This window comes from Schistocerca nitens, chromosome 3 (assembly GCF_023898315.1).
Source record: "Schistocerca nitens isolate TAMUIC-IGC-003100 chromosome 3, iqSchNite1.1, whole genome shotgun sequence".
In the NCBI taxonomy this organism is placed as follows: domain Eukaryota; kingdom Metazoa; phylum Arthropoda; class Insecta; order Orthoptera; family Acrididae; genus Schistocerca; species Schistocerca nitens.
In genome coordinates, this window is record NC_064616.1 from 381944957 (window position 1) to 381959279 (window position 14323).

The 14323-nt window shown below is 42.8% G+C and overlaps 1 protein-coding gene across 1 annotated transcript in view; it reads left to right on the plus strand.

The window, feature by feature from the left end:
- The window catches only part of LOC126249243 (liprin-alpha-1), a 401613-nt gene that overhangs the window by 69401 nt on the left and 317889 nt on the right, over nt 1-14323 (plus strand). Inside the window, exon 4 of the mRNA XM_049950901.1 lies at nt 12628-12792. Within this exon, the coding sequence (XP_049806858.1) occupies nt 12628-12792 (165 nt within the window). The remainder of the gene's footprint in view (nt 1-12627; nt 12793-14323) is intronic.

The window sequence follows — 14323 nt, forward strand, 5'->3', positions numbered from 1 at the left end:
AGCAAAATCGACAAGTGGAAGTTTATTCCAGAGATGGGTCCAAAACCATACCGACCAAAGTCGACCGAAGAAAGAAAGAAAGAAGGCCCTCGGGGAGAAAATGAAGAAATATTGGGAAAATAAGAAAACCTTAAGAAAGATTGAAAATCACCTGCTTATCCTTCTCCAGTGGGGACATTCGCTAATAATAAATAAATAAATAAATAAATAAATAAATAATTGCTCCCTTACCGGAGACGCTCAGTTTTGTTAGCAGCTCTGGATATCCTAATAGAGATAAAGTGCTCTGCTTTTCTATGAATTCTGACTCATTTACACGGGAAACGAGCATCGTGATTGCCACTGTTAAAGCAACAAAAATGTTGACCTGGTAACACTACTGCTGCATTGCACGAATCGAGGAAACCTTGGCCACACGATACAAGAAACATTTTTTGTCTTCAGCTGCTGATACGAGGTTCGCGCACTTGTTATGGTATTTTCAATATGGACAAATATATGCAGATTTAAAGTCATCAGTCATCGATGCGATGCGCCATCTCAGGACAGCACGTGCACCCTATGGCCTCAATTATTAGACGTAGTTAATTTCGGTCTTCCCCTAAACTTTTTATCATCTACAGCTTCCTATAGCACTATAGAAGTTATTCCTTCATTCAATGCGGAGCTGCAGACGTCCGTTCTCCGTAATTTTTTCCCAGATTAAGACCGATGTTTGTACTAGCCGACTTCTCTTGGGCAGGAATGCCGTCTTTGCCTATGATAATCTTTTTATGCTCCGTCCATCATCACTGTCTTTGCTTCCAAGATACCAGAATTCATTAGCTTGGTGCATTTTGAGGTCCCCAATTTTAATGTCAAGTTTGTCGCTGATCTCGTTTCTACTACTCATTAGTCATTACTTTCGTCTTTCTTCGGTTTACTCTGAATCCTAACTCTGTACTCATTACAGTATTGGTTCCATTTAACATGCCCTGAAATTCATTTTCACGGAGGATAGCAGTGTCATCAGAGAATGTTATCAAAAATGGTTCAAATAGCTCTGAGCACTATGGGACTCAACTTCTGAGGTCATCAGTCCTCTAGAACTTAGAACTACTTATACCTAACTAACCTAAGGACATCACACACATCCATGCCCGAGGCAGGATTCGAACCTGCGACCGTAGCGGTTGCGCGGTTCCAGACTGTAGCGCCTAGAACCGCTCGGCCACCCGGGCCGGCAGAGAATGTTATCACTGATATCCTTTCACCCTGAATTTTAGTCCCACGCTTGAACCTTTATTTTAATCGTCATTGTTTCTTCAGTTGTACATTATCTTTCCCTATGGTTTACAGCTATTTGTCTCAGAATTTCGAACAACGTGCCCAATTTACATTTCCAGGTAGACAACTCCCATGAACGTTTCTTGATTGTTCTTCAGTCTTGCTTCCAATATTAAGCTGAACACCAGTGCTGCTTCATTGTTGCCCTTACTTTCTGAAATCTAACAGATACTCAGTTTTCTTTGCCATTCTTCTGTATATTATTCTTGTCAGCATTTTGTATATATAAGTAGTTATCGCACATATCTGCCCTTGCTATCGCCGAGATTGAGTTGATGATATTTTTCCGAAAGTTTTATGTTATTTCTCAAGACTCATAAATTCTACACACCAACGTGAACAGTCACTTGGTTGTCACTTCCTGCAGTAATTCCGAAGGAATGTTATCTATCCCTCTAACTTATTTCATCGCCAGTCTTCAAAAGCTAAATTAAACTGTGACACTAATACTGGATCACCTCTGTCTTCAACATCGACTCCCATTTCTTCCTCAGTCACGCCATCAGATATGACTTCCCCCTCATAGAAACCTTGAATGTACTTTTTTCGCCTATCTGCTTTAGACTCTGTTCTTAATACTTGTGCTTTTAATTTCACCGAAATTGTTTTGACTTTTCTATGTACTGAGTCGGTCCTTCCGACGACCACGTCTTTTTTTTTTTTATTTTTATTTCTTCACGTTATTCCTGCCGCTATTTCGCCTTTGCTTCCACGCAATTTTCTGTTTATTTCATTCCTGAGTGACTTATATTTTTGTTGTATTCCTGTATTTCCCTGAATATTTATGTACTTCCTTCTTTTGTGGATCAGTTGAGGTATATCTTCTGCTATAGCTTTATTTGTCTGGCCAACTTCTGAGATTGTCTTTTTTAGAGATGTCCATTGCTCTTCAACCGTACTGCCTACAGTGGTATTAGTTATCGCAGTATCTATAGCCTCAGAGAATTTCAACCGCAGCTCACCATTTCTCATTACTTCAGTATCTCACTTCTCTGTACAGTGCTTCTTCTCATCATTACTAAATTGTGATCCGATACTGAATCTGCTCCCCCAGCCTTACAATCCAGTATCTGTTTTGGAAACTTCTGTCTAACAATGGTGTCATCCATCTGGAATCTTCTCGTACCTCCAGCCCTGTTCCACCCGCACTTCCTCCTCTTGTGATTTTTGAACGGTGTATTTGATATTAATTTCTACAATTTATTGCCATTATCCTCTCTCGTCCTTTTACCAAGCCTATATTCTCCCATTACTTTTCTTTCTCTTACTTCCCTATGCCTGCGTACCAATTCTCCATGGTTATTAGCTCATCATCTCCTTTCAAGTAATGAATTACCCGTTCAGTATCTTTATATACTGTCTCTGTCTCTTCATCTTCTGCTTGTGACATTTATACCTGAACTATTGGACGCAGACCATGTGGTGATTCTGCTATTTTACAAACCTTTGATTTTATTCCTCCTGGACAATGACTGTGTTGCTTATGTGTCGGCAGCACGATCATTATTGAGCTTTTTAGACCCTGTCCGTCACAGTGGTATGCGGTTAGCAACTGGTGCTTTGCATATGAGCCATGTAGACAGCCAGCTGGTGGGAGGTGGTGTCCCACCACTCAGGGCCAGACACCAGCAACTAAGCTTTCACAGTCTGTGAGATCCCTGCCCATACATGTTTCATAATCAACAGTTCAGGCTGTTAACGAATAAAAATGAGTAGACCAGGTGGGTTACGACTGGGGGCTAGATGAAAGGACCTCCAACGGCCTCCTCCTCCAACTGGACATGGTTCCCTCTCAACAAGCCAACCCCTTCCCGCGTGGTGTGTATCCTATCCTATGATTCAGATAGACATCTTCTGTGGCCTGAAGGCGTCTATTCTCACGTGCCTATCCCGTTCGTTTCTCCATGAGCACCCAAATTCTACATGGTTCTAGACGGATCGCAAGTCAGTGACTGACGGTTTTGCGTTTCCACGCGAATGGAGGCGTGAGAAATATTCTCTGCCGAGTGTATGGAGTGTATACTCTGCAGAGTTGTTCGCCATATTACGGACTGTGCAGTTCATTAAAACTTTTGCGACGAAGGACTTCCTGGTTTGTAGCGACATCATGAACTACTTCCAAGGCATCTGTTCTACCTCAAAGATCTTACGGGCGCTAAAATCCAAGACCTGTTTGCTGATCTCCACAGCTTCGGAATGACAATAGAAGTCATATGGACATCGAGCCACGTGGGTATTGTGTGCTAAATTAACTTGCCGACAAATTAGCTAAAGAAGCAACCAGGGAGACGAAGTTGAACGTCGAATTCTGGGCACAGACTTGAGACTGCAGCAGCGACATAAAGTTTTAAAAACCTGAGCTATGGAATGGCAGGCTACCACGACCCTCGACAGGCTGAGAGCAATCAAGGGGACCACCAAGGTGCTGACTACATATCGGCCACTCCCACGAGTTCTTTTTGCGCCAAGATGACTCCCCTAATTGCAGAGGGACAGTCATCTCACGATAGCCCACATTCTCGCAGTATATGCCCTGCTGGCTGATCTGAGACGAGCCATTAATCTGTCTATCTCCATACCACAAATACCTGCGGACGAGGTCATACTTTCCCTGAGGGAAGGTGGATTTAATAATAAAATTTAATGCGTTTTAACGTTCGGTGTCAGGCCGATGTAGCGAGAGCACCTCCTGGTACTTTCTACCTCTGCTTTGCATCATTAATTATTTTGAGTATGTATTTTATTTGTCTAAGCTAATTGACGTAAGTCCGTATACACTCCATCTTCTCATCCCATTTTAGTTCCTCGCCCCATTTTAGTTGTACTGACTATGTGGCTCTTCTTCGTGTATGCTTCAGTGACCAGCTACAGTTTTTAACTGCATGGGTTGTATCTCACTTTTAACCATCTGACTTACGCTACGGTCACTCGAATCTTCATCCACGACGACAAGATCACGAACCCAGGAGCTGTCGGTTCTCCTTATAATGACACTTTTCAGTTACAGACCGTATTTCCTGTGGATACACATTTGTATCTTTAATTCAGTGGTTTCCATTGCCTTCTGCACTCTAATGCCGTTGATCATTGCTGATTTATTCGCCTTTTAGGAGCAGTTTCCCACCTCAAGGGCAAGAGGTTGTTCTGAAACACACCCCACTCCGCCTTCTTTGAGGTGACTTAACACTGGAAGTGTTCGGCCGCCGGTTACTACAAGCCAAGTAAAATATACTGCAGTATGCATACAGTCTTGAAACATATGTTACAAAAATTATAGCGAAGTATGAGATATCAAGCAGTGAAACTTAAAATTGGTGAGTAAATTTATTGAACCATTGGGAATAACCATACACATCACACCATAACCTCTATAGTACGTGCGCGACAGAAACATATATTGCTCAGAGCAAATTTCTGCCCGGGTATCACTAGACAGATGTTATTCTAGGTGGCCAGCTGTAGCCTAGAGCGGGAGGAGGCAAAAGCGTGGCACCTGCAGAATAAGTGCGCAGGTTGAAGCGCAGCCAGGTATGGTGCCAGTGGCAAGGCTGCACAAGTTTTCTTCTGTCCCTGTTCTTCTTTATCGCTTCTCCATAAATGTTCGTATGGGACTGCTTACATTTAGCTGTAATAAATATTGAGATAAGAACACATTTTAATTAGGTACCTTAAACATATTGACAATTTATCAGTACTAGGTATGAGCTTTCCCTTGCTACATGGTTTTCCTCTGAAGTCTTCATCTATCTGCGTGTAAACCCTTCTGACTGGTATCTGTTTAGTTGGAAGATTTTTCCTGAATACTTGCTAGAGAACTTCGGCAGACAACCCATATTTTCATGTAGTCTTTTCTTCCGCATTTACTTGTTACTCCATGGACACGTTTTACTGCTGTTATATGCACTGTCCACGTATCAGCATTTATGAGTCCCGAGTCTGACTAAGAAACTTAACTGCATCGGGAGGTTTGCAGTGGATACGGCAGTGCTGTGCCTACCTCTGCTGCGGCGGCTAGTAATGGGACAATCGACTTGCTTTTAACAACCGATTGGCGTCATTGGGTTCTCGTTCAGTCGGTTTTCTTTAGTGGTGTGAAACTAGTCGCTGCGGTCACGTCTGCTCTACGAATACTTTCTCTCTGTCTCCAGGTTTGAGTGATTTCACTTACATTACCTACTTTTTCAGCCTTTTCGGTTATTTTTGAACGATGGCTAGGGTCGCCAACTTTTTTTAAGTCAAATACTTACCTTATTTCAGTGACAAATGAATGAAAAATACTTTTCTAAAATTGAAATATTTCAAAATTTATGTATTTATTTATTTAAATTCGAGTTTTTCGAACTTATTGCATTTTTGTTTGTTTTAAAGGGTTGATAAATGGCGCAACAGTATAAAATTATTTCTAAATAAATGAGCAATTATTTTGATTTAAATTTATCGAAGCTTTGTCTCTCTCTTCCCGCTGCTTTGCACCTATCGCTGGTAATTCTCTTTCGGTGATTACTGAGGTGACGTGAACGGAAAGAAAATGACAATATATTAATTACTTGATGATACAGTCACTTGATTTTTAAGTATATACTGTCATTTTTCGGAAACAGTTTTTTTTTCGTGAGAAATGTTTGCAGTCATTCGTTAATTTTCTTCAAATTTCTTTAGTTAATACAACTTCAGAATATGAATCATCCTCGCAGGTACTGTATACCGCATTAGATTTATCTAGAGGATCACTTTTTATCCAGACATTGGATTTCTTCGATTCCCATGCCACTGCGCATTTCCCCATTTTGACCGAAAACACACTATAAGTGAACGCCTGTTCATAACATGGACGAAAAACTAGAGTAAAAGCTGCCTATTGGTACTCAATAAAAAACAAATCTTGGAACGGCAATAACAGTGATGACAGACGATGGCAGATTGCAGTCAACAGTAATGATTTAACAGGGCCAAAACGATAGAATCTTTCTGCTCAGAATTGAATGCGCTGGGAATCAGGCTACTCTAGTTACCGCTCCCAGCGGCCCAGATGTGTACGAACGCGGTTACACAACGTTTGCAGTGATGGCTAGAGACAGGCTTAGAGCAACCAACGTGTGAATGTGAAAAGTGATTTTTCACGCCCGTGAAATACTGTACTTGCTATTTTTCAAAGAATTTAAAACGTAAACATGTTTTTATGCATGGCTACGATTTTTACGTATGTAGCCGGTAACGTAATTTTAGCATAATACATTTACCTATCACATAAATAAGTACCTGAATATGTGCCTTAGGGCTAGATGCAAATGATTTTTAATCAGTGGACATCAGCACATCTTTTCTGTAATAAGTTACTTCTTTATTGCATCTGGAATAATATAATATACAGCAAAATTTTAATCAGTTTTAAATGATAAGAATTAATGTATTCCGTGCACAATTAAATGAATATATACAGGAAGTGTTTGAAAAGGTCAGTGAATGGTCTCAGAAAATAAAGAAAACACGAATTACAAACAAAATATTTTTACTGGCCTTCAAAATAATCACCATTAGCTACAACACACTTCTGACATCGGCTGTGAAACTGTTGTTGGACACTGTCAGCAAACACCTCTTGTGCACTCGATCGAAGCGTCGGGGTCACGCGTTGTTGGATATCTGCATCATTAGAGGAAATGAGACCTGGTGCTACCTGTGCGATCCGGAGACCAAGCAACAGTCAGTGGCATAATGTTCGTCGTCTTCTCCTCTCTCAGGCAGAAATCCATAATGGCTGAAGCCCTTGCTGTCGAAAAAGGTGATCAAGTCGTCGTAGTCATGGATTTTGTCAGCCGACTTTTTTTTTGAGGCGGGGAAGACGATGAAGGCCATGCCATTGACTTTCGCTTTGTTACCAGATCGTATTGCCAGCACCAGGTCTCGTCTCCTGTATTGATGTGGATATCCAACAGCGCGAGACCATGTTGCTTCGAGAGATTCCACAAGAAGCGTTTGCTGACTGTTTCCAACCGCTTTTACAACCGATGTCAGAAGCGTGTTGTAGTTACTGGTGGTTGCTGTGAAGGCCAGTAAAGGTATTCTGTATGTAGCTCTTGTTTTCTTTATTTTCTGAGACCATTCACATTTTACAATGGTGATTTTAGCTTTGTCGTACCCCCTGTATCTCTTCATGAACATCCGGGGCTCGGGCTACTCTTGGGGGGGGGGGGGGGGGTATTTGTACACCGGTTGTATACTACTGCTTCAGTTCAGCTAACGAAAGTACTGCAGACTGGTTTCATTCAGAAGAATGAACGCATATCTTAGGCAACTAAAACATTAAAGAGTGATCTCGATTGAAAGAACGAATACATATAAGGGGTGGTCAAATGAAAACGAGACAGACGGAAAAAAAAGTAAGTACGCCATTTATTATTTCAAAAGTAATCGGCATAGCTGTTAATACGTTCATTCGATTGTGAGACCAGACGGTCAATTCATACATGGAAAAATGTTTGCTGTTGCCAATGGAACAATTACTGAGCCGAGGCGTGCTCCTCTTCGTGCGAAGCAAATCGACGTCCGCCAATGTCTTTCTTCAAAGCTCCCAAAATACGGAAATCGCGGGCGAAAAGATGGGGTGAGTTCGTGTTTTCAAGTTTTGATCAGAAAAAAATTACTGCATTTAATTATCGGGTAGACGTTTCGCTAAACAACGCAGCGGAATGAAAAATTGTTACCAAGTGTTTTGTGTGTGTGTGTGTGTGTGTGTGTGTGTGTGTGTGTGTGTGTGTGTGTGTGTGTGTGTTTTGGCTTTGGGGCGTTCCAGGAGCAGACCAGATCAGTATACGAAAGTATTTTGAAGTGCAACTGAACATTACAGCAGAGTAATTGTGTTTACACTGAGGTGACAAAAGCTTTCGGATGTCTCCTAATATAGAACTAGACCTCCTTTTGCCAGGCTTAATGCAGCAACTCGACGTGGCATGGACTCAAAAGTCGTTGGAAGTCCCCTGCAGAAATCTTGAGTCATGCTGCGTCTATAGACGTGCGAAAACGTTGCCAGTGTGGGATGTTGTGCACGAACTGACTTCTAGATTATGTCCCATAAATGTTTGATGGGATTCACGTTGTGTGATCTGGGTGGCCAAATCATTCGCTGGGATTGTCCAGAATGTTCTTCAGACCAATCGCGAACAAATGAAGACATGAGCGAGAAAAAGGGCTACCCCTCAAATGTAAAACCTCAGAGATGCATGTTGCCATCTGTTGCTGGGTACGGGAACTATCAAAATTGACTTTGGTCTCATCCCTAAATATCACATTAGGATTATCTATAAGCTTTTACCTTTGAGGGTTTGCCCGTTTTTCTGTGCATGTCTTAAACTGTGGACCAGTGACATGGCGCACTGTCTTCCATAAAAATTCTATCGTTGTTTGGGAACATGATGTCCATGAATGGCTGCAGATGGTTTTCAAGTAGCTGAACATAACCATTTCCAGTCCATGATCGATTCAGCTGAGCCAGAGGACCCACCCAGTCCATGTAAACTCGGCCCATACCATAATGGAGCCACCACCAGATTGCACAGTGCCATGTTGACAACTTGGGTCCGTGGCTTTGTGGGATGTGCGCCACACTCTAACCTTACCATCAGATCTTACCAACAAAATGAAGACTCGTCGGACTAGGTCACGTTTTCTAGTAATCTAGGATCCAACCGATGTGGCCACGAGCCCAGGAGAGGCGCTGCAGGCGATGTCGTGCTTAGCAAAGGCACTCGCGTCAGTCGTCTGCAGCCATAGCGCATTAACGCCAAATTTCGCCGCACTTTCGCAACGGATACGTTCGTCGTACGTCCGACATTGATCTCTGCGGTTATTTCACGCAGTGTTGCTTGTGTGTTAGCACTGACAATTTTGCGCAAACGCCGCTGCTCTCGGTCGTTAAATGAAGGCCTTCGCCCCACTACGTTGTCCGTGGTGAGAGGTAATGCCTGAAATTTGGTATTCTCGGCACACTGTGGAGGTCTGGATATTGAATTCCCTAAAGATTTCCGAAATGAAATGCCCAATGCGTCTAGCTCCAACTACAATTCCGCGTTCAAAGTGTGTTAATTCCCGTCGTGCGGCCATAATCACGTCGGAAACCTTTTCAAATGAATCACCAGACCACAAATGACAGCTCCACCAGTGCACTGCCCTTTCCTACCTTGCGTACGCGATACTACCGCCATGTGCCTTATCGCTATCCCATGACTTTTGTCAGCTCAATGTATATTGATTCTGCATTTTGTATACCAATCAAGTATAGCGATGTTATTTGGTTTGTTATGGAAGCAAGCGCCAGTGTCACAGTGCCAGTGAGTAGCCAGACATAGAAGGTATTCGCATGTACGTTTCGTTACTATCTGAAATTAAGCGTACTGTCTAATGGCCGAAATGGCCGAATAAAATTGTTTGAAGAAAGTTATAAAGCGACTGTTAGAAATTTGTATGCAAATCAACCGCTACATTTAACCACAATCGCAGTGTTCCCCGCCCAGCTGGGATAAGATAATAAATATTCGATGTTCACTATAACAACTGCCACTTGTATCAAATTTTCATGCTTAGGTTTGTGAAGTCTCTTAATCGACTGGAGATAGGAAAGAAGCTGGTTCTGGATTTCCTGGTAGCACGAAAGATTTTTCGGCGAATGTAAACACTGTTACTAATAAACTTGCTGTCTGAAAGAACCCGCCTCCGTAGACTGTGCCGTAGTGAAGAGTCTAAAGTAACCAGGTAGAATCCTGGTTCCGGAAGAAATTTTCATCGCCAGAATTTTTTGGCATGGAGGGGGGGCGGGGGGCGACGTGGACGTGATGGCGTGACAGTTGCCTGATAAGCAGACGTTGCTTTAGTATCCTGTGTTGAATTTCATACCTCTCAAGGGGACCTCCCCATCGCACCCCCCTCAGATTTAGTTATAAGTTGGCACAGTGGATAGGCCTTGAAAAACTGAACACAGATCAATCGAGAAAACAAGAAGAAGTTGTGTGGAACAATGAAAAAAATTAGTAAAATATACAAACTGAGTAGTCCATGCGAAGATAGGCAACATCAAGGACACTGGGAGTCAAGGAGCGCCGTGGTCCCGTCGTTAGCGAGAGTAGCTACGGAACGAGAGGTCCTAGGTTCAAGTCTTCCCTCGAGTGAAAAGTTTAATTTTTTATTTTCAGTTTATGTGACAAACCCTTATGTTTTCATCACTTTTTTGGGAGTGATTACCACATCCACAAGGAAACCTAAATCGGGCAAGGTAGAAGAATCTTTTTACCCATTCGCCAAGTGTACAAGTTAGGTGGGTCGACAACATATTCCTGTCATGTGACGCACATGCCGTCACCAGTGTCGTATAGAATATATCAGACGTATTTTCCCGTGGAGTAATCGGTTGACCTATGACCTTGCGATCAAATGTTTTCGGTTCCCATTGGAGAGGCACGTCCTTTCGTCTACTAATCGCACGGTTTTGCGGTGCGGTCTCAAAACACAGACACTAAACTTATTGCAGTGAACAGAGACGTCAGTGAACGAACGGACAGATCATAACTTTACGAAAATAAAGAAAGTAAAATTTTCGGTCGAGGGAAGACTTGAACCAAGGAACTCTCGTTCTGCAGCTACTCACGCTAACCACGGGACCACGGCGCTCCTGAGCTCACACTCTCCTTGATGTTGCCTATCATGTGTATGGACTACTCAGTTTGTATATTTTACTAATTTTTTTCATTGTTCCACACAACTTCTTCCTATTTTCTCGATTGATATATGTTCAGTTTTTCAAGGCCTATCCACTGTGCCAACTTATAACTAAATCTGAGGGGGGTGCGATGGGGAGGTTCCCTTGTCAGCAGTATCTCACGGGATAAGGGCACGTCGACTGCCGATGGTGATCCGCCTATTGTGTGGGGACGTCCAGCTCGGCAGCCTGGTACTATTTGAGAGGAGTAGGCGGTGTGCCGACACCTGGTTGGACAGTTTCCATCTCGTCATCCTACAACACACAAATGTCGCCACACTATACACACGAACATTACAGCCAGCTACACTGAACAGATACGCTTAAGACAAGACTCACAGTGCAAGGGAAGGAGCCATTGCGAACTGTGGAAGAATCCTTTTTTATTCGTGTTTTTCCTTCGCATCAATAGAACAAAGACACTGTGCTTGTTTTTCAACCTTAAAAACCGTTTCTGAGTAGGCGTCTGGACATCCCTCTGGCGGTCTCCCAGCCAGCAGTACCTTACGGCTCTTTCTTTCTTAGTGTGGCAGAAGCGGTAATAGCCACACACATATATTATAATTTTGTTACTTTATCAAACGACTTCTTTTCATTATCAGTTAGGGAAGCTTAATTTTGATGTCGCGTTTGTTCTTTACATGTAAAGACTGCGCAAGAACTATAGAAGAAATTGGCAGTTTTCACCAATAAGGAAACTGTCCGATGATTTACATCTTCATGTCGCACCTCAAGCTATATTAAGAGCTGTAGTGTAAGTACTTGTGGTATCACTACCACTTCCCCTCTTCCTCTTCCATCTGCGAATGATAGGCGCGAAGAACGAAGTATGTGCTATAATTCCTCTGATATTCTCGCCTTGGTGATTTCGCGAGATGTATGTGGTAGGAAGCAATATGCTGTCTTCCTCTTCCGGAGGTCTGCTTTCCCGTGGTACATAAGGCGTCTCTCGTAGCGTCTGTCCCTGAAATTTGATAACTTCGTAACGCTCTCGCGCTTACGAAGCAAACCCACGACGAAGGATATTCTCTCTCTCCTCTTAGTCATAGCTGGTCAGTGCGGCAGGCTTACGAGCTGTAGTAGAGGACAGATCGAACCAATATTTTATTGGCCCCTTGTTAAGTAGATTCCGTAAGATTATTCCAGTGAATTTGTCTGGCCTATGCTTTTCCTACATTTTATGTGGTCATTGTTGCTCCGGATTGTTACTCGTAAGTATTTTTCAGTTGTTATTGTTTCCAATGTTTTATCACCATTAGTGATGTCGAACAGTAATGGGTATTTATGCGCAATACGTTAAAGTTATTGCCGTTGAGGATGAAGCAACAGTGGTAGACAAGCGGTTCTAGGCGCTACAGTCCGGAACCGCGCGACTTCTACGGTCACAGGTTCGAATCCTGCCTCGGGCATGGATGTGTGTGATGTCCTTAGGTTAGTTAGGTTTAAGTAGTTCTAAGTTCTAGGGGACTGATGACCTCCGATGTTAAGTCCCATAGTGCTCAGAGCCATTTGAGCCAACAGTGGTAGAGTGTGGTGGTGTTTGGGTGTTGCAGCTGCTGCTGGAGCACCTGGAGTGCCTGGTGTCGCGGCACGAGCGCTCGCTGAGGATGACGGTGGTGAAGCGCCAGGCGGCGGCGCAGTCCGGCGTCTCCAGCGAGGTCGAGGTGCTCAAGGCGCTCAAGAGCCTCTTCGAGCACCACAAAGCGCTCGACGAGAAGGTGACCCGCACTTTTATCTCATCCTAGTCTACAATCTGCACACTAGCATTCTTTTTCTTTTTCCTCCTCATCCTTTAACTTCACGGGGTCGGCATGTTAATTACTGGAGTTGTCATTAAGGGTGATCAGATGCCCTTCGTGTCGCCATATCTCCCCCTCCCCCCCCCCCCCCCCATTCCACGGGACGGAATTTTTGTACTCCAACTGTGAGAGTGCGAAAGTTTTCTCGTAATCAAGTCTGCCGTTCCGGCGTATCTCCCCAAATCCCGGAAGTGACGTGCTGGTCACAATTATTGTTGTCCAAAAATACGCCTTGCTATTTTCTTCCGGATTAACTACTTCAAACTGCTTACAATTTTACATAATTTACGAAGAAAATATTTACAGCGAAGTATGCAATCCGTGCGCGTTACCCTAAGCGCGGTTCCAAGGGGAAGGGGGACGGGATTGGCTTAAGGGGATCATTACCCTCCTCCTCCCCCCTCCCCCCAAAAAGCAATTTGCTAAAAGAATTTACAAGTTTATCGATATTAATTTACAAATTTTATTGGTAACTTTCGGAGAACACAGTATTATGATAACGAAGATGAGAAATTACAAGCTTCGTTGAAAACAGGAAAATGTTTAGTTGCATTTCTGAGTATTAGCCCATGTGAATTGGTTTTCGGCCTGACTGGCTGTAGAAATCATTCCAGCCAAGAAACCGCGTCAATTAACTGGATGACGATACCTGCTGCCAACCCCATGAATCCACAAATGGAACGGACAAATCACAGGAAGGGGCCAACATCCTCCACTAAGAAAAAAAAAATACTGGAAGACTGACTTTCCCGAAAGTTGGTGAAAAGGACAGAATATATGCTTGCATAGCCATAGTCTGAAGACTTCGGTTCTCAATTATAGAGCATAGTGAAATAACAACAGTGAATGTACACTTCAGTTTTCTGTCGTGCAAATTGTGAAGATGTGAAAGTTTATTGTTGTTAAAATTCCTCAAACAGTGCGATGTCACACATAGTTCTTAAATTATTGGATAAATACTTTTCACATGTTGTATTTATTTAAACTGTAATTTCGCAGACATTATACTGATTGATGTTTGAACCACTGATGTAAACTATTTCTATGAAGTGTTTTAATTCAATAGTAGTACGTTATTTTTTAAAACTTAAGCTTTCGTAGCTCGTTAATGCGGGTTGTGACGGCAAGGTATATTGGAGGGCACCAACAACGAATTGTGAACACCCACCCCCCCACCCCCCACACACACCCACCTCTGTAACATAATGAGAAATCATATCGTGACCAAGCTTGTAATGTACGTACGTATAAATTCCGCTTCCAGTCACAAAATAACTTTACTTAAATTATACACTTTGACATTTCAGATCGTTTGGATCTATCTTCAGATGCTTCATTTGTAATCAGTTGCTTGCATCTGGTGTTAAGAAAATGTATACGTGAATACCGGTGGCAATAATTTGAACAAAGACGTTTTTCGTCGCGGCAGGATCTTCTCATAAAATTTCAT